At 41.3% G+C, this 18,364-nt stretch overlaps 2 protein-coding genes across 2 annotated transcripts; one reads left to right on the forward strand and one right to left on the reverse strand.

The window, feature by feature from the left end:
• Window positions 1-2,013: 2,013 nt before the first annotated feature.
• COX6B1 (cytochrome c oxidase subunit 6B1) lies at window positions 2,014-7,709 on the reverse strand. Its single transcript, XM_070763901.1, has 4 exons — window positions 7,600-7,709; window positions 5,123-5,232; window positions 3,238-3,338; window positions 2,014-2,241 (listed from the first exon to the last, which is right to left on the reverse strand). The coding sequence occupies exons 2-4, from the start codon at window positions 5,226-5,228 to the stop codon at window positions 2,188-2,190; spliced, it is 261 nt and encodes an 86-aa protein (XP_070620002.1). The 5' UTR covers window positions 5,229-5,232; window positions 7,600-7,709; the 3' UTR covers window positions 2,014-2,187.
• Window positions 7,710-9,544: 1,835 nt separating this feature from the next.
• On the forward strand, window positions 9,545-18,007 carry LOC139173940 (snake venom serine protease-like). Its single transcript, XM_070763902.1, has 5 exons — window positions 9,545-9,620; window positions 10,522-10,672; window positions 13,721-13,980; window positions 16,579-16,718; window positions 17,747-18,007. Exons 1-5 carry the CDS (start codon window positions 9,569-9,571, stop codon window positions 17,927-17,929), a joined length of 786 nt encoding a protein of 261 aa, XP_070620003.1. The 5' UTR covers window positions 9,545-9,568; the 3' UTR covers window positions 17,930-18,007.
• The last annotated feature ends 357 nt before the right edge of the window (window positions 18,008-18,364 follow it).

Consider the following 18,364-nt stretch of genomic DNA (forward strand, 5'->3'; position numbering starts at 1 on the left):
GTATATTGTTTGCTATGTTATGAGCAACATAGTCCTCGGAAAAGGCCAGCATACAAATCCAATTAATAATGATAATGATGATGATGATAATGATAATAATAACAACTCAAAAAGGAGGCAGAAGGTCTAATACTGCCGGCACAAGAACAGGCCATTAGAACAAATGCTGTCAAAGCCAGAATTGAAAAATCAACAGACGATCCAAAGTGCCGACTCTGTAAAGAAGCAGATGAAACAATCGATCACATACTCAGCTGCTGCAAAAAGATCGCACAGGCTGACTACAAGCATAGACATGATGCTGTGGCACAGATGATCCACTGGAACTTGTGCTGGAACTACCATTTACCAGTGGCAAAGAACTGGTGGGATCATAAGCCTGAAAAAGTGGTCAAAAATGAGCAAGCAAAACTACTGTGGGACTTCCAACTTCAGACTGACCGAATTCTGAAGCATAACACACCAGACATTGTGATCGTGGAGAAAAAGAAAGTATGGATCATCGACATCGCAATCCCAGGAGACAGCAGAATTGAGGAGAAGCAGCTAGAGAAATTAGTGAAATACGAAGATCTAAAAATTGAGCTGCAACGACTCTGGCAGAAGCCAGTGAAAGTGGTCTCAGTGGTACTTGGCATGCTGGGCGCAGTACTAAAGGATCTCAGCGGACATTTGAAAACCGTCGGAATTGACAAAATCTCCATCTGTCAATTGCAAAAGGCCGCTTTACTGGGATCGGCAAACATAATTCGCCGCTACATCACGCAGTCCTAGGTGCTTGGGAAGCGCCCGACTGGTGATGATATACGAAATCCAGCATAGTGATCTCGTTTGCTGTGTTGTACTGACATAATAATAATAATAATAATAATAATAATAATAATAATAATAATAATGTGTGAGGCCCTTTTCAAGAAAAGATCTTTATCTGTTCACTGGCTGCCTATGATAAAAAAAAGGTGAATATGAGGCTATTCAAATATGTTGAAATCAAGGCAATCTACCCAAAGGGATTTTTCATGTCACACCTGCTTAGCCCAGAACATGAGATTAATAACTGAGAAATGAGCAGGTGTGAGACGGCTGACCCTGGTTTAATAAGTCCTGTTATCAACATACAAGCAGCTATAAAGTTTCCCGTGTAAATATAAGCTGTTTAACCCAATGAATGGCAAAGCTCATATCTTGACAAAAAGGGGTCCAGTGAGAAAGGACAAACATATAGCACAGTAATGACATCTGTCTCATTCTTTGAGAACATGACCATAGATAAAGCCTGTGGTAGAACATATTCACGAATCATTAATAGAGTCAGCGGGATAAAACATAGGCATGGGTATTGTTGTGGTTAGCTCTGGCCCAGCTCCTGCCCCAAGGACTGTGGCTGTGGGGGAGACATCCACATGCTGCAGGCCTGTTTTACCCCTGGTGGAATCTGATGATGAAGGCTCCTCTGACCAAGAAGACATGAGTGACAGGGAGGAGAGTGTGGCAGACAGCTCAGAAGGAGATCAATTATCTAGCTCCTCCTTGGATTCGGAACAAGAGTTAATGATACAGCCACGCATGCGGAGAGCGATGCATAGGCAACAACAACTGAGAGATTATTATCAAAGAAAATGAGGCCAGCTGTGGTTGGGTGGGCTGTGCTAATTAGTGAGGCTGCTATAAATAGCAGCCTGTGGGTTTGGCCATTGTGGAGGATTATCTGATCGTTGTGCTTCGTGCCTGCTTTGCTGACTTTGACCTTTTGTGTGCTGATTTTTCCCCGCTTTGAAACTAAAGCAGAGCAAAGGGTGTTTCACTTTGTGAAAGAAGAAGGACTGTGAATTGCCTCACAGCTGCAAGCTAAATATCACAGAATTGATAAGGGACTTGTACAAATTACCAGTTTGTTTGGAGACCAGTGCTCTTTGCTATACCAAAGGAGGGCTTAGTTTAAGTGAATTTTCATTATAAAGAACATTGTACCTGTGAATTTTTGGGAGGAGTCTACCAGAGAGCTCAACAGAACAGGTATTATGCATTTTATTAGAATGGGTAATATCCAAGATTTTCTATTATTAAATGATTCAGGTGCTCAAGCAGACAAGAGCCATTTCAGACAATCCTTCAGATGTACCACGCAGAAAGGACTCAGCAGCACAATTTCCTGAGTAGGGGAGCCACTGGCAGACAAAAAGACCATCAGATTTTGCCTGGAAAAGTACCGCTTTCCCGACATTCATCCCAGTTGTCAACCTGCAAAAGACCAGGACATTTCTTTGGATCACCATTATGTCTCTATTAAGAGTTATGTCATTAGAATTGTAACAGATCTAAGCACACACTTTTCAATTGTGTCCTGAAGGAGAGGGATAAGAAATATTTGGAATAACAATTCTGAAGGAAGTTTTTTGATGTCGCCTTTCGTAAACTTCTTAAAACCCACCTCTGCCGTCAGGCATGGGGGAACTGAGATATTATTTCGCCCTAGGCCTTTACAATTTACGCATGGTATGTCTGTATGTATGTTTGGTTTTTATAATAAGGGGGTTTTTTTTAGTTATTTTAGTATTGGATTGGATTGTTACATGCTGTTTTTATCATTGTTGTTAGCCACCCCGAGTCTACGGAGAGGGGCGGCATACAAATCCGATAGATAGATAGATAGATAGATAGATAGATAGATAGATAGATAGATAGATAGATAGATAGATAGATAGATGATAGATAGATAGATAGATTAGATAGATAGTTATCTAGAGAGAGAGAGAGAGAGAGAGAGAGAGAGATTAGATAGATTAGATAGATTAGATAGATAGATAGATAGATAGATAGATAGATAGATAGATAGATAGATAGATAGATAGATAGATAGATAGTTATCTAGATAGAGAGAGAGAGAGATTAGATAGATAGTTATCTAGGGAGAGAGAGAGAGATTAGATAGATAGTTATCTAGAGAGAGAGAGAGAGAGATTAGATAGATAGATAGATAGATAGATAGATAGATAGATAGATAGATAGATAGATAGATAGATAAATTGATGGTTTCCCAGATGTACTGGGACTACAACACTCATGATTAATGGCCAGGGATTCTAGAGTTTTACTCCAAAGTATTATTGTGTTCATCAGATTACTGGCCCTTCATGGCTGTACCTACTGAAGAAGGAGAGATCTTTTACTGTCTTCCTTTGTCAACTGGTTTCTTGTATGAAAATGCTTTTAGACAAACCTATGTAATTTACTTACCCAAGAAGAAGGGCACAGGGATGAGTATACTTTTTTATACCACTGGCAGACATAGGGATCAGAGTTTTTGGCGTTCATGGCTTTCTCACAACGGTGGAAATCTGCCAGGGAGGGGGGAGAAAAAACATTTCAAGCCAATGATGGAGCAAAATGCATCTAATATAGAGCCCAGAAGAGTCCTTAAACAGAATCGTGTATAAGCCTGAAGAAGCTGTAAGACCTGTGTATTGTCCAACACCTGGATCCCCAAAATAAAAAAAATTACTTGCTATACTCTACATTCTTACCCTCCAATGCATCCAAATACATTTGAAGATGAAGATGATAATAGAAACATAGAAACATAGAAGACTGACGGCAGAAAAAGACCTCATGGTCCATCTAGTCTGCCCTTATACTATTTTCTGTATTTTATCTTACAATGGATATATGTTTATCCCAGGCATGTTTAAATTCAGTTACTGTGGATTTATCTACCATGTCTGCTGGAAGTTTGTTCCAAGGATCTACTACTCTTTCAGTAAAATAATATTTTCTCATGTTGCTTTTGATCTTTCCCCCAACTAACTTCAGATTGTGCCCCCTTGTTCTTGTGTTCATTTTCCTATTAAAAACACTTCCCTCCTGGACCTTATTTAACCCTTTAACATATTTAAATGTTCCGATCATGTCCCCCCTTTTCCTTCTGTCCTCCAGACTATACAGATTGAGTTCATTAAGTCTTTCCTGATACGTTTTATGCTTAAGACCTTCTACCATTCTTGTAGCCCGTCTTTGGACCTGTTCAATTTTGTCAATATCTTTTTGTAGGTGAGGTCTCCAGAACTGTACACAGTATTCCAAATGTGGTCTCACCAGCACTCTATATAGCAGGATCATAATCTCCCTCTTCCTGCTTGTTATACCTCTAGCTATGCAGCCAAACATCCTACCTGCTTTCCCTACCGCCTGACTGCACTGTAATAATAATAATGATAATGATATATCATCAAACCCAGTGATCTTTCAATCTCCAATCAGTTGTTGCTACAGAAAAAGTTAGTTGATATTGTGTTACACCAGTGGCTTCAAACTCAATTTCAGTGAGGGCTGCATCAGGGTTGTGTTTGACCTGGGGTGGGGGAGGTGGGGGGGTGGGCCAGCTCAATGCCACTTATATCTGGGACCCCTGTGGATGCCCGCATTGCCAGGGGAAAACAGGCTCCCAAGCTCCATTTTCAGGGGTGATGGCCTCCTGCAACCTTCTGCTAATGAAAATGGAGCTTGGGAGGGCCACCCACAGCCCTCCCAAGCTACGTTTCCACTGGCAGAAGCACCATGGGCTGGGCATTTGTTGCTGCCAGAGTGGTCCTGCAGGCCAGATCTAAGCACCCCGGGTCTGGGCCCCAAGCTTTGAGTTTGACATCCCTGTGTTTTACAATCTGCCTAATCAGAAAATAAGTTATCAAATCCCCACAATTCAATATTCTTGCTTGTCTATTTATTTACTTTTTATTTATTAAATGTAGATGGCACTTGGTCTCACTACTGGAGCAACCCTTACATGCAAGCTAAACAGTGTTTTTAACAAGATTGAGGATCTTTTTTTCTTTTAAAAGCAATGGAGACAATATAGTTAAAACTTTGTTTTACCACGGCAAATTGTAACCCAAGCTGTTGAAAAAAGTTCAAAAGAAAAATGGTACAGAGAAAAAAAAATGCATTAAAAACTTAAAAAAATATTCGTAAAGCCAAGGAAATTATTTTTTATCATGTAACTAGTGTTTTTAAATATAGGCGGAAGAGACAGCAAGCCCATTTTTATGCTTAAACGTTCCTTAAATAATATATTATTTTTACTTCAATAGAGAAAAATATGACTCTATAATGCATCAATTATACTAACCAAGGTAGTTCTGCCAGCAGCCTCGTGTTTGATTTTGATTGGGGAATCTACTGTCAAATGGAGCTGTTTTGTAGTTCTCTATGTTGCGTTTTATGGCTTCCGACATTTTTCTGAAAATAGATATGAAATCAGGAAATTGATATTCAAATTTCAAAATGTCAACCCTTAGAAGACATTTCCTTAGGAAAAAGATCAAGTTTTCTCTATGACAATTTTATACCCCAAAAGAATTTGATACTGGAGTGCATAGATATTTTATTCTAAGTAGAATCCTGCTTATATATCAATATCTACTCCTCATTGTATACCTTCTTACTGTCTTGTGGTCTCTTCCTCTACAATAGAGATCTTCAAATTTGGCAACTTTAAGACTTATGAACTTTAACTCCCAGAATTCTTAAAGTTGCAAATTTTGAAGTCTTAAAGTTGCAAATTTGAAGATCTCTGCTCTGTAATGAATAGAAATACAAACATTATTTCTCTTCTAATTATGTCAGAGTTAGAGGGAGCATTCCAAAGAACAGAGGAATGGGGGAAATGGGCTATAAGACCTACCCTTTTACTTGGTTTTCCTTCAAGTTAAATTTTGGAATCCTTTCTCAACCTTTATCCTCAAACAGTTCTTTGGGATAGTATTCTTTGGACATTATAAAATAAAGGAAAGCTAAGTAAAATCATTATCACATTTGTGATCATATGATTGGACTTAGTGAAAGCTTGACTAAGATTGTCAAAGACTATTAGAACAGTCCTTTTTCTTTTATCTGTGATTGGTGAATCAGATATTAAATCTTCTGCTCATATCAGCTATAGAAATATGTCTGGAACTCCTTCCTGATAAATAGGAGAAAGCCTTGGTACCCTTACAGCTATTTTAAACTAATACATTAATATGCCTCTCCTTTTTTAGAAACCTTCTGATAACAGATTGGAGATATGGTTTCACCCTTAAGCTTTACAGCAGACAAGGTAAATTTTAGCAAATTAATTCTACATATATATATTCTATCCTGCTGAGCAGAAATAACAGAAGAGTCGGAAGGACCTTGGAGGTCTTCTTTATAACAACAGTAACAACAACAATAATAATAATAGCAAAGTTGAAGAGCAGGACAAGAAACAGACACTTCATTTTAACAAACTAACTGAGTTGGAAGGGGACAGTCAAATTGATAAAATACAACAAGAAAAACATAACCGATATCAGGATCTTAAAATCGAACTAGGACAACTCTGGTATAAACCAGTACAGGAGGTCCCAGTAGTGATTGGCACACTGGGTGCTGTACCAAAAGACCTCAATTGGCATTTGAAAACAATAAAATTGACAAAATCACAATCTGTTAGTTGCAAAAGGCCACCATACTTAGAGCTGCGCGCATCATACGAAAATACATCACACAGTCCTAGCTGCTTGGGAAGTGTTCAATTTGCGATATTGTGATACAAAATCCAGCACATCAATCTGGTTTGCTGTGTATTGTGTTGTATGCATGTATGTATGTATGTATGACATAAATAAGGCCTCGGAATGTTCACGTCAAGAAATTGGAAGCAGATACTTTATTCTGCTTGTTGGCTTTTGCCCAAAATAATAAAAACGGGTGTGGTTGGTAGGATAGCAGATTAATAAACAATTAAATGTCTGAACCTTGAACAAATGAATAGAACACATCATGTTTATTTATTAGTTCAATTAGGTACAGTTTGGAAGGAAGCTGCATCTACCAAAGTGATGCTTTTTAAGCAGCTCCTAAAATACTTGAATAACGGGAAGGAGAAAGCAATCTTATGTTTTCACTAGACTGCTAAAGAGTTGTGTCTGTTTAACAGAGACTTCCTAACATTTTACATCAGGGGTCTCGGAGGGAGGGAGGGATAGAATTCTTTATTGGCCAAGTGTGATTGGACACACAAGAAATTTGTCTTGGTGCATATTCTCTCAGTGTACATAAAAGAAAATATAGATTTATGAAGAATAATGTGGCACAACAATGATTGTCATAGGAGTCAAATAAGCAATGAAGAAGGGAAAGGAAAGAAAAGTGGAAGGAAGGAGGGAGGGAAGAAGGAAGGAAGGGAGGGAGGAATTTTTAAGAATCAAAGGGGAGGCGACCAAGGGAAATAGGACCGTGTGTATGAGTGCCTCCCTCCACGGATGCCCAGGGAAAACAAGGCGGGGTCCTGCGGACTTCATTCAATTCCCCGTCAACCGAGACAGAACCAGAAAGGTCCAAAGCTGCCAAAGGACCCGGCCTCCTCCTCCACCACCGCATGCACTGGACTCCAACCCCCATCATCCGCAACTGACACCCCAATGCAGCCTGAGACCCTCCTGGGTGGGGCGGCGCGATCAGCACCGGGCCTTCTCGCAGGAGAACCCAGTCCCCCTCCGAGGGTGAAGCGAGGCCCGGAGCAGCCGGGCTACTACTACTCCTCTTCCCCGCCCGGCTGAGAGCGACTTCCCGGCTTCTCACCGTAACGAGGCCGAAGAAAGAGCTGCTTCCTCAATGTGACTTTCACCTGCAGGCCAGGCCACCAAGATGCCGGAACCAGCGACGGGGAGGCTAGAGCAGCGCCGGAAGAACGGGCGTAAGGACGTTCTAGCTCCGCCCCTCGTTTTTTAGCGGGATCTCTCTCGTGGCCAGCTGAGAGCGGCCCTGGCGCCAAAAGTTCAAAATGCAGCTGTTTAAAGAGCAGAGTTGAGGAGAGGGGCGGCATACAAATCCAATAAATACACAATAAATAAACTATGACACCACCACCCGTCCCATAATTAAACTACCATAATTCCTGAGTCAGCCATTTTAATTTGTAAGACTCCTGTTCTAAAGCAGAGGTGGGGAACTACGGCAGTGGACTTCAACTTTAAAGTCCTTGGCTTATAAAAGGGCCATAGTTCCCCACTTAGACATGGTGGCCTACATCACCTAGATCCGGGTCCTCAAACTTGGCAACTTTAAGACTTGTGGACAGAAACTCCCAGTTTCTTCCCCAAACACCAAAACTTTAACCTTTGTCTACAGCTGACCTTCCCGATTGATTGATTGATTGATTGGATTTGTATTCCGCCCCTCTCCGGAGACTCGGGGCGGCTAACAGCAATAAGAGCGTACAATAATAATCCAATAATAAAAACGATTAAAAACCCATTAATATAAAAACCAAACATACATACAGACATACCATGCATAAAATTGTAAAGGCCTAGGAGGAAAGAGTATCTCAATTCCCCCATGCCTGGCGGCAGAGGTGGGTTTTAAGTAGCTTACGAAAGGCAAGGAGGGTGGGGGCAATTCTAATTTCTGGGGGGAGTTGGTTCCAGAGAGCCGGGGCCGCCACAGAGAAGGCTCTTCCCCTGGGTCCCGCCAAGCGGCATTGTTTAGTTGACGGGACCCGGAGAAGACCCACTCTAAGAGGTCTGTAAGGGACATACATAAGTGCACCACTGCCTACTCTCCCTGTCTTATTGTCCTTTTTTATCATTACTTTTACTTATGTTTATACAAACTACTACCTCCTATACATGTTTGACAAAAATAAAATAAAATTTGCAGCCAGCATAGTTGCCAAGTTTAAGGACTTCTGACCTAGATACTGAATTGACCCATTTTCTGAGTTGAAAGATTTGCAAAATGGAGCTCACCACTGCTGTAGCTTCCAGCACTCAGAATTTTTTCCCCTGACCATCACCATATTTCTATTTCCCAAAAATTCCCTACAAGTTCCCCCTCACAAGCTCCATCTTTACTGGCAGAGGCACCGTGGGCCGGTCATTTGCTCTTTCCAGGGCAGACTTGTAGGCAAGATCTAAGCACCTCATGGGCCGGATCCAAGGGCAGATTGCTATTATCGCTGCTACTGATGCGCATGCAGCTTTGGTTGTGCTATCCACGTGTGTCCCAAGCATGTTTTTGCTTCTGCGCATGAGCAGCAAGCAAAAACGTGCTGAAATCTTGCGAGGGGATGTGCTTCTGTGTGAGATCTCAGCAATTTTTTGCTTCTGTGCAGACGCAAAAATTGTCGAAATCTCACGCACACCTGTGTCCCTTTATGAGATTTTACTTCTGTGCATGCTCACGAAGCAAAAAATACAAAAAAATGAAGAAAAAAGTTGGCAGTGCCCATAGGACTGGCACCGAAGCGGTCATACACAAATTGTGCAATCTGGTGGCCGCTACCGGTGCACAGTTGCCTACCGCACTGGGAGCAATCCACTACTGGGTCCCGGATCCAGCCCCCAGGCCTTGAGTTTGACACCAGTGATATAGAGCTAAGTTACATAAGGGTGAGAATCTGGTATTTCTTCCACATCTGTGCCTCGGCCTCGGAATGGAAGAGATGTGCTTAATCAAATATTTTTGAACTGTGCATTCTTGCCAAAAAAAAAAAAAAATCCCATTTCTAAAATTTCCTGCAAACGGTTTGCCACACCGAGTTGAAACTATGGCACTGATCGGAGTGCTAGCAAGTCTTCTGATACTACGCCTTTCTTACGGTAAGAGCCTGGACAATGGAGCTTTACATGTCTTTTTTTGGTTTAAACCTCCAGTTAGATGAGTAAACTTGCATGAAATTATTAACTCTAGATGTACAAGCAGGTCACAGGTAGAGAGTGGAAGAAGAAGGCTCAGTTGGTGCAAATGGAGAAGACCATTGCTGTACGCATTGTGATAATATTACTTGATACATTTGATTCATATCAGCAACACTAGCCAGTTAAATATATATAATCCCAAGTATAGTCAGCTTCCTTTAGTTTTTCCCCATTTATTTGGCAATAGAGGAAGTTAACATATATAAGATTCATTGAGAAAAAAGTCCCCCAGAGATTAGAACTGCCCCCACCCTCCTTGCCTTTCGTAAACTCCTTAAAACCCACCTCTGCCGTCAGGCATGGCGGAATTGAGACATCCCCCTTTGCCTATGTAGCTGTATATATAATATGTTTGTGTGTATGCTTTTTTATATACTGGGGTTTTTAGGCTTTTTAATGTAAAATTGTTATTTTAAACTTTAATATTAGATTTGTTACTGTATATTGTTTTTATCACTGCTGTGAGCCGCCCTGAGTCTGCGGAGAGGGGCGGCATACAAATCTAAATAATAATAATAATAATAATAATAATAATAATAATAATAATAATAATAATAATAGAGATAGAGATAGAGATATAGAGATGTGTGGGCCTAGACCTACATGGGCATAGTCATATACTGTATACAATTTGCAAATAATCCATAATAAATAAACCAGTTTTATTCAACTGGTTTGATGTTGCGTGTCTCACAGTCTTCTGTACCCCTCTAAAATTAGTTTACTGATAGAAACAGAACTAATAAAAGCAATTATGTTTGAGTCCATAGCCAAGCAGTGAACTTTCTTGTTTTCTTTACAGCAAGAACCCCTCATGATCGGATCATTGGAGGCTTTGAATGTAATGAAAATGAACACCGTTCCCTTGTACTCTTGTATAACTCTGCAGGGTTTTTCTGCTCTGGGACATTGATTAACCATGAGTGGGTGCTCACCGCTGCACACTGCAACAGGTGAGGGCATTACAGAATGTGGGAGGGTTGCGGGAGATCGTGCTTAGATAGCCAGATTTTTAAAATAATATTCCTGTTTGTAGTGACTTCTCTGGGCATTTTAAATGAGTGTTCTGCTACTACAGTGTTCCCTCAATTTTCGCGGGTTCGAACTTCACAAATAGCCTATACCACGGTTTTTCAAAAAATATTAATTAAAAAATACTTCACGGTTTTTTTCCTACACCACGTTTTTTCCCACCCAATAACGTCATATGTCATCGCCAAACTAATAATTTTTGCAAATAAATAACAAAAATAATAATTATTGTTAATAAATAATTTTGTTTATAAATATCAGGATCACTAAGTGTCTTATTCAATGGTGAGTACCAGTAATAATGGTGAGTAAATGATTGTTAAGGGGATGGGAAATGGTAATTTAGGGGTTTAAAGTGTTAAGGGAAGGCTTGTGATACTGTCCATAGCCAAAAATGGTGTATTTACTTCCGCATCTCTACTTCGCGGAAATTCGACTTTCGCGGGCGGTCTTGGAACGCATCCCCCATGGAAATCGAGGGAACACTGTATTGCTGTTTGTATTTATAGTAGATTTTCCTTCTTCTACACCAGTGTTTTTCAACCAGTGTGCCGCGGCACACTAGTGTGCCGTGAGACATGGTCAGGTGTGCCGCGAAGCTCAGAGAGAGAAAGAAAGCAAGAGAGAGAGAGAGAGAGAAAGAAAGCAAGAGAGAGACAGAAAGAAAGCAAGAGAGAGAAAGAGTGAGAGAGAGAGAAAGAGAACAAGAGAGAGAGAAAGAGAACAAGAGAAAGAAAGCAAGAGAGAGAGAAAGAAAGCAAGAGAGAGAGAGGGAGAGGGAGGGAAGGAGAGAGAGAGAGAAAGACATAGAGGGAGATAGGGAGGGAGAGAGAAAGAACAAAAAAGAGAGGAAGGAAGGAAGAGAAAGAAAGAGGGATGGAGAGAGAGAAAGAAAGAGGAAGGAAGGGAGAGAAAGAGAGAGAGAGAAATAGAGGGAAAGAAAGGAATAGAGAGAATTTTTTTGTCCAAACTTTTTTTAGCCCTCCCCGCCCTGCTCAATGTGCCCCAGGGTTTCGTAAATGTAAAAAATGTGCCGCGGCTCAAAAAAGGTTGAAAATCACTGTTCTACACCATAGTACAGTATTTATATCTTTCCCTTTTTTTCTGGGATGCAATAACCACAGACACAACAATATATGGAACACTACCTGAACGCCATCAGCATTGACAAAATCACCCCAGTCAATTTCAAATACCAGCTTTATTTGGAACAGCTTAAATCCTCTGACAATCCCTTTAATATCATGGAACTACAACATCTACCTACACCATGTCCTTGGGAAGGACTCAATGGATGGCTAAAAACACCAAAGCCAATCTAAACATCTGACTGGCTGTGCAAACTACCAGAATATATTAACCATATACTGCACCAAAGAATATTTTAAAAAAAACATAAAAGGGAAAACCATGATGGGCTTCTCTCTGTTTTGTCAAGGATCTGGGCGAGGCATCATGTCTTTATAGCTCTTCAAAACAAGAGCAGAGTGGGCACCATCTAGATCTTGTGTTTATTTATCGCCTTTATCCCACCAGATAGGTTGGGTTGAGAGAGGATTTGCGTAGTACAAAATCATCACATTAGTAGCATAATCTCATGGGTTCTATCTCAACCCTTTAATACAGCCACCTGTAGTTTCGATGTACCACATTCAAACAATCCTAAGCTGCATCAACAGGGGAATACACTCCAAGACCAGGGAAGTCTTTATCCCACTCTATTACACCCTGGTCCAACCACACCTGGAGTACTGTATTCAGTTCTAGTCACCACACTTCAAAAGAGACATTGAAACTCTGGAGAAGGTGCAAAAAAGAGCAACCAAGATGATTAAGGGATTGGAAACCAAGACTTACGAAGAGAGACTGAGGGAACTGGGCATGGAGAGCCTAGAGAAAAGGAGGGCCAGAGCGGACATGATAATAGTCTACAAGTATACGAGGGGATGTCCCAGAGAGGAGGGGATCACTTTATTCTTCAGGGCACCAGAGTGCCGGACGAGGAACAACGGCTGGAAGCTGACCAAGGAGAGATTCAACATGGAGATAAGGAGGAACTGCCTGACGGTCAGAGCGATCAACCAATGGAACAACCTACCAGCGGACGTTGTGAACTCCAACACTCTGGACATTTTAAAGAGAAGATTGAACTGCCACTTGACTGGTGTACTATAGGGTTCCTGCTTGGGCAGGGGGTTGAACTCGATGGCCTTCATAGTCCCTTTCAACTCTAACAATCAATCAATCAATCAATCAATAAATCAATAAATGCACATCCAAGTCAAGAAAGAGATTGGTTCATGTTCTATGCTGAGCCTGTTTCGTGCTAAACAGCACTACATGTCAAGATTTTGCATAAACAATGGAAACAGCTTATTCAATTAACTGAATAAATTCCTTGGGTGAACCCAAACCTCTAGAACAGTGCTTCTCAACCTTTCTAATGCCGTGACCCCTTAATACAATTCCTCATGTTGTGGTGACCCCCAACCATAAGTCTAGCACCAATTCTCCCAACAGAGCTTTAAGCTGATTGGCAGGAAGGTCAGAGAGACATTCCCACTGTAAACGCCTGATTGGTCGGATTGTAAAAATATGTTCCAAGGTGCCAGAATAGAAGCTTTAGTTCCTAACACTGTGGGAAATTGGTCTTTTCTCGTGGTCTTAGGTGACCCCTGTGAAATGGTCGTTCGACCCCCAAAGAGGTCCCGACCCCCAGGTTGAGAACCACTGCTCTAGAATATCTAATTCAGTCTTGCCAGCATGGATTGACTATAAGTCATCCAGGTTTCAGGCAGGTTTCCTCCCCAAACACAATTGGAGAAGGTGAGTTAACTTATGGCCCTTTCTTGTTTGGCACTAATGATCCTGTTTGAAGGCCAAAATGAGGTCAAGAACTTTCTCAAGCCATCTAGTTAAGTGACTCTTAAATTAAGTGACTCCTTAACTTTTGTTGTTTTTCCTTGTAGAGAAAATATCCAGATGAAGTTTGGTGTGCATAACTTAAATGTACCCAATGAGGATGAGCAGATAAGAGTCCCGAGGAAGAAGTTGTGTTGTCTCAGTACCAGGAACTGCACCCAATTTAACCAGGACATCATGTTAATCAGGCTGAACAGTCCTGTTAACAATAGTATACACATCGCACCCATCAGCTTGCCCACCAGCCCTCCCAGTGTGGACTCTGTTTGTCGTGTTATGGGCTGGGGCACAATCTCATCTCCTGAAGGTAGGGATCAACATGTAATACCCTCAGAGAAAAGCTCTTGATGTAATATCGAACGTCAAACACCACCTGAGCTGTGGTGGCGTAGTGGTTAGAATGCAGTACTGCAGGCTCACTGCTCACATTGCCACGAGTTTGATTCCTTTTATCCTGACCAGCTCAAGGTTGACTCAGCCTTCCGTCTTTCCGAGGTCGGTAAAATGAGGACCCAGATTATTGGGGGCAATGTGCTGGCTCGGTAAACTGCTTAGAGAAGGCTGGAAAGCACTGAAGCGGTATATAAGTCTAAGAGCTCTTGCTATCAATCAGGGTTAGGTTGATATTAAGAGATTGGAATGTGGATGGACAATGGAGTTTGCTAAGGTTACATTTCTTCATCAGTTCCACACCCTATCTGGACCGGGACTCACTGCTCACAGTGCCTCAAGCCCTCATCACCTCGAGGTTCGACTACTGTAACGCTCTCTACATGGGGCTACCTTTGAAAAGTGTTCGGAAACTTCAGATCGTGCAGAATGCAGCTGCGAGAGCAATTATAGGCTTTCCCAAATATGCCCATGTTACATCAACACTCCGCAGTCTGCATTGGTTGCCGATCAATTTCCGGTCACAATTCAAAGTGTTGGTTATGACCTATAAAGCCCTTCATGGCATCGGACCAGAATATCTCCGGTACTGCCTTCTGCCGCACGAATCCCAGCAACCGGTTAGGTCCCACAGAATTGGCCTTCCCCAGGTCCCATCGACTAAGCAATGTTGTTTGGTGGGACCCAGGGCCAGAGCCTTCTCTGTGGCGGCCCCGGCCCTCTGGAACCACCTCCCCCCAGATATCAGAGTTGCCCCCACCCTCCTTGCCTTTCGCAAACTCCTTAAAACCCACCTCTGTCATCAGGCATGGGGGAATTGAAATTTCACTTCCCCCTAGGCTTATAGAATTTATACATGGTATGCTTGTATGTATAAGTGGTTCTTTAAATTGGGGTTTTTTAGATTATTTTTAATATTAGATTTTTTTTCATTGTCTTTTCATTGTTGTTAGCGGCCCCGAGTCTTCGGAGAGGGGCGGCATACAAATCTAATGAATGAATGAATGAATGAATGAATAAATAAATAAATAAATAAATAAATCCACAAGGTCCTTGGAATAAAATAAATAAATGAGGAACTGACAGGCAAACACGGCAACCCTTTCTGTTGTCACCTTCCAAAATCGGGGGGATCTTGGGGGTTGTGTTTGCAGGGGGTTTGTACATGCATGCACGGGATAGGAGGTTGTGCAACCCTGATGCTCCTTGGCCCCTCCTTGGCCTCCTGCATCAACCTGGAACCCAAAACATGGCAAGCAGCTAGTCCTGGCCAGTCACTCCCTGAACCTGCCTGCTGTGGTCAGGAAAGGCCCTGAAACCCTGCTGCCCAAGGTCCATGTTCGAGGCTATTTGCAATGACAAAGCAGCACTACCTCTTTGCTCCTCCTCCCCCTACCAGCCTCGCTTCCTTATCCTGCAAGAGAGTTGCAGCTACCTGGTCCTCGGGGCGCTATCTGAGCTAAGATAAAAGCGGCGTCCAGAGGGAAGGTGTTTGAACTTCACGGGGTCAGGGAAAGAGAGGAGGGGGCCTTTCCTTCCTTTCTTAGCTGTGAAGTCTTGGCACCAAACGTTCGAATGGCAGCTGTCATTGAAAGCCAGATTTATGCATATGTTTTGGGAATGCCCGATAGTGCAGGAATTTTGGCAAAAAGTGAAAGAGGATATCAATAGAATGCTCAATATACAATGGACAATCACTAAGGAAATGGCAGTACTAGTAAAAAGTAATGCGATGGGAGAATTTAGAGAAATAAAAAAAGCAGCAATAGAAAGCGCTCAGGCAGTAATAGTTTTGGGTTGGAAGGATGCGACAAAATGGTCAATGCAAAATTGGTATAGGTACATGGTGGACCATATTCAATTTGAAATTATGGATAAAAGGATAAATTCGGATAATGAAACTGAGTTGGGACAACTGATGGGACGGTGGGACAAGGTAAGACAATATATGACAAGCAGAATCCGAGACCAAGCTACAAGAAATAAATTGGAATCACTCTATAATATGTAAACAGATATATTGCTCTTGGGTTAAGTGGACTATACAAGAAACACCCCCAATTTGGTGGTGGGGAATGTGTGTGTGTTGGGGTGGTGGGCACAATTCACTATGCACTGTTTTATGTTGTGTGATATAAAAATTGTTAAAAATCAATTAAAAAAAATTAACACACACACACACACACAAAAGAAGGCCAATGACCCGCCTTGATATTTCTGGCTGAAGGAACTGCTCGGCTCCACCCTGCCTTGGCCGGTCATGGTCGCAGGACACGTAGCCCTACAATGCTGGCAATCACCTGATTTAATATCTTGACAAAAACCGTCCTTTGCAAACATTTAACCAAAACTGTTCTTCCCAGGAGTCCCTTTGGACAGCTATGTACTTTCTACTCCTAGGCAGTCAGATAAGCTCTATTGGTTGGAGACAATGGGAATTATAGCTCCATCAATCTAGGAGGTAAGTTGTGAAAGGTGGAACTATATAACTTTGCCTATTTTGGATTTTTTTCAGTGATTTATCCAGAAGTCCCGCATTGTGTTGACATTGACATACTCCATAACCAGGTGTGTGAAGCAGCTTACCCAGGTTTGGCAGGGAACAGCAACGTATTGTGTGCAGGTGAAATAGAAGGAGGCAAAGATTCATGTAAGGTAAGATGATACCTTCTAAGACACACTCCTAAAGAAACAATGGCAGTTTTCAAAGCTAAGATCCAGCCTTGAAGGCATCTTGTAATGCCTTATGGGTGTCTGGATTTCCAGACTTCCTGTTTGTTCTGCCGGGCTCTCTGATAAGAGCCTCCTGAAAATTCAAGGATACAAATTTCAGACACACACACACACACACGTTTGAAAATTCAAAACAATGTTCTTTATCACAAAAGTCAAAATAAACTAAGGACTCTTTTTGTATTGCAAAGAGCACTCTTCCCAAAACAACCAGGTAGTCTGTACAATGTCCCTTAAGCAGTCATTAAGTACTTAGCCAGCAGCTGTGGAGAAACTTCACACCCCTTCTTCTTCCAAGGAAGGGAGATACACACACACACACTGCTCTGCTTTAGTTTCAAAGGCGTGAAAAAGCAACAAAGTCCAGCACACAAGATTCCTAACAAAACTGCGAACAGATATTCTTCCACAATGGCCAAACCCACATGCTGCTATTTATAGCAGCAGCCCTAATTACTGGAGCCCCACCCAAACACAGGTGGCCTCCCTTATTTCCTGTAATATGTTCTTACTTGGTCTCTTCTACACATAATTCTGCGCTTGCGTGGGTCCAAAATGTCATCATCTGAAGCTATAGAAGATAAGGAAGATTGACTGCCTGGGCTGTGTGCCAAGCCCTCCTCTGCCGAGTCACTCCCACCTTCTTCTTCGTCCGAGGAAACTAAACTCTGAACTGATTCTGTCGGCAATAACACAGGCCTGTGACATGTTGGAAGTTTCCCCTGCATCCACCTCCCCATTCCCTGGGGCAAGAGCTGGGCCAGAGCCAACCACAACACCGTTGATGCTGGTGGGGGAAACTCTTTAGGAGTTAAATTGTATAAGGATCCTGGATTGGGGAACACCAAAGTGAAACATTTGGGGCTATATGGGAATGGACGATGGAAGAGAACTGTTTGCTCCACTTCACTCATAGATAGTAATGTTCCATGTTTGATTTTTCTCAATAGGGTGATTCTGGGGGACCCCTCATCTGTGGTGAAGAAATCCAAGGCATTGTATCTTGGGGGCGCTATCCTTGTGCCCAAGCTTTTGAGCCTGGCGTCTACACCAAGGTCTTTGATTATATGGACTGGATCCAGGGCATCATTGCAGGAAATCCAAACGGGGTTTGCCCCGGTGATAACATTTGAAAAAGATAGAAAGGAGGCAATGTAACGTATTGGTACATGTCTTCTATATCCCCAACTGTATCCAACTACTTTGGAAAATATTCCCAGGCAGCAAGCCTTTTTTAGACTTTACTATTTTAGACTTTATTTTACTATTTTATTTTATTTTATTTTATTTATTTTACTTTATTTATTTTATTTAATTTTATTTATTTTATTTTATTTTATTTTACTTTATTTATTTTATTTTATTTATTTTATTTTATTTTATTTATTTTATTTTATTTTACTTTATTTATTTTATTTTATTTATTTTATTTTTTATTTTATTTTACTTTACTATTTATTTTATTTTATTTTATTATTTTATTTTATTATTTTATTTTATTTTATTTTATTTTTTATTTTATTATTTTATTTTATTTTATTTATTTTATTTTTTATATGCTGCCCCTC

This window comes from Erythrolamprus reginae, chromosome 11, assembly GCF_031021105.1.
Source record: "Erythrolamprus reginae isolate rEryReg1 chromosome 11, rEryReg1.hap1, whole genome shotgun sequence".
Lineage (NCBI taxonomy): Eukaryota > Metazoa > Chordata > Lepidosauria > Squamata > Dipsadidae > Erythrolamprus > Erythrolamprus reginae.

Excerpts from the sequence above, each read along its gene's own strand:
- COX6B1 (XM_070763901.1), bottom strand. The coding sequence starts at position 5,228 with ATGTCGGAAGCCATAAAACGCAACATAGAGAACTACAAAACAGCTCCA. Across the intron at positions 3,339-5,122 it reads CTGCTGGCAGAACTACCTTG|ATTTCCACCGTTGTGAGAAA; the intron begins GTTAGTATAATT and ends CCTCCCTGGCAG. Across the intron at positions 2,242-3,237 it reads CCCTGTGCCCTTCTTCTTGG|GTTGACAACTGGGATGAATG; the intron begins GTAAGTAAATTA and ends GGTCTTTTGCAG.
- LOC139173940 (XM_070763902.1), top strand. The coding sequence starts at position 9,569 with ATGGCACTGATCGGAGTGCTAGCAAGTCTTCTGATACTACGCCTTTCT. Across the intron at positions 9,621-10,521 it reads GATACTACGCCTTTCTTACG|CAAGAACCCCTCATGATCGG; the intron begins GTAAGAGCCTGG and ends TTTTCTTTACAG. Across the intron at positions 16,719-17,746 it reads GAGGCAAAGATTCATGTAAG|GGTGATTCTGGGGGACCCCT; the intron begins GTAAGATGATAC and ends TTTTCTCAATAG.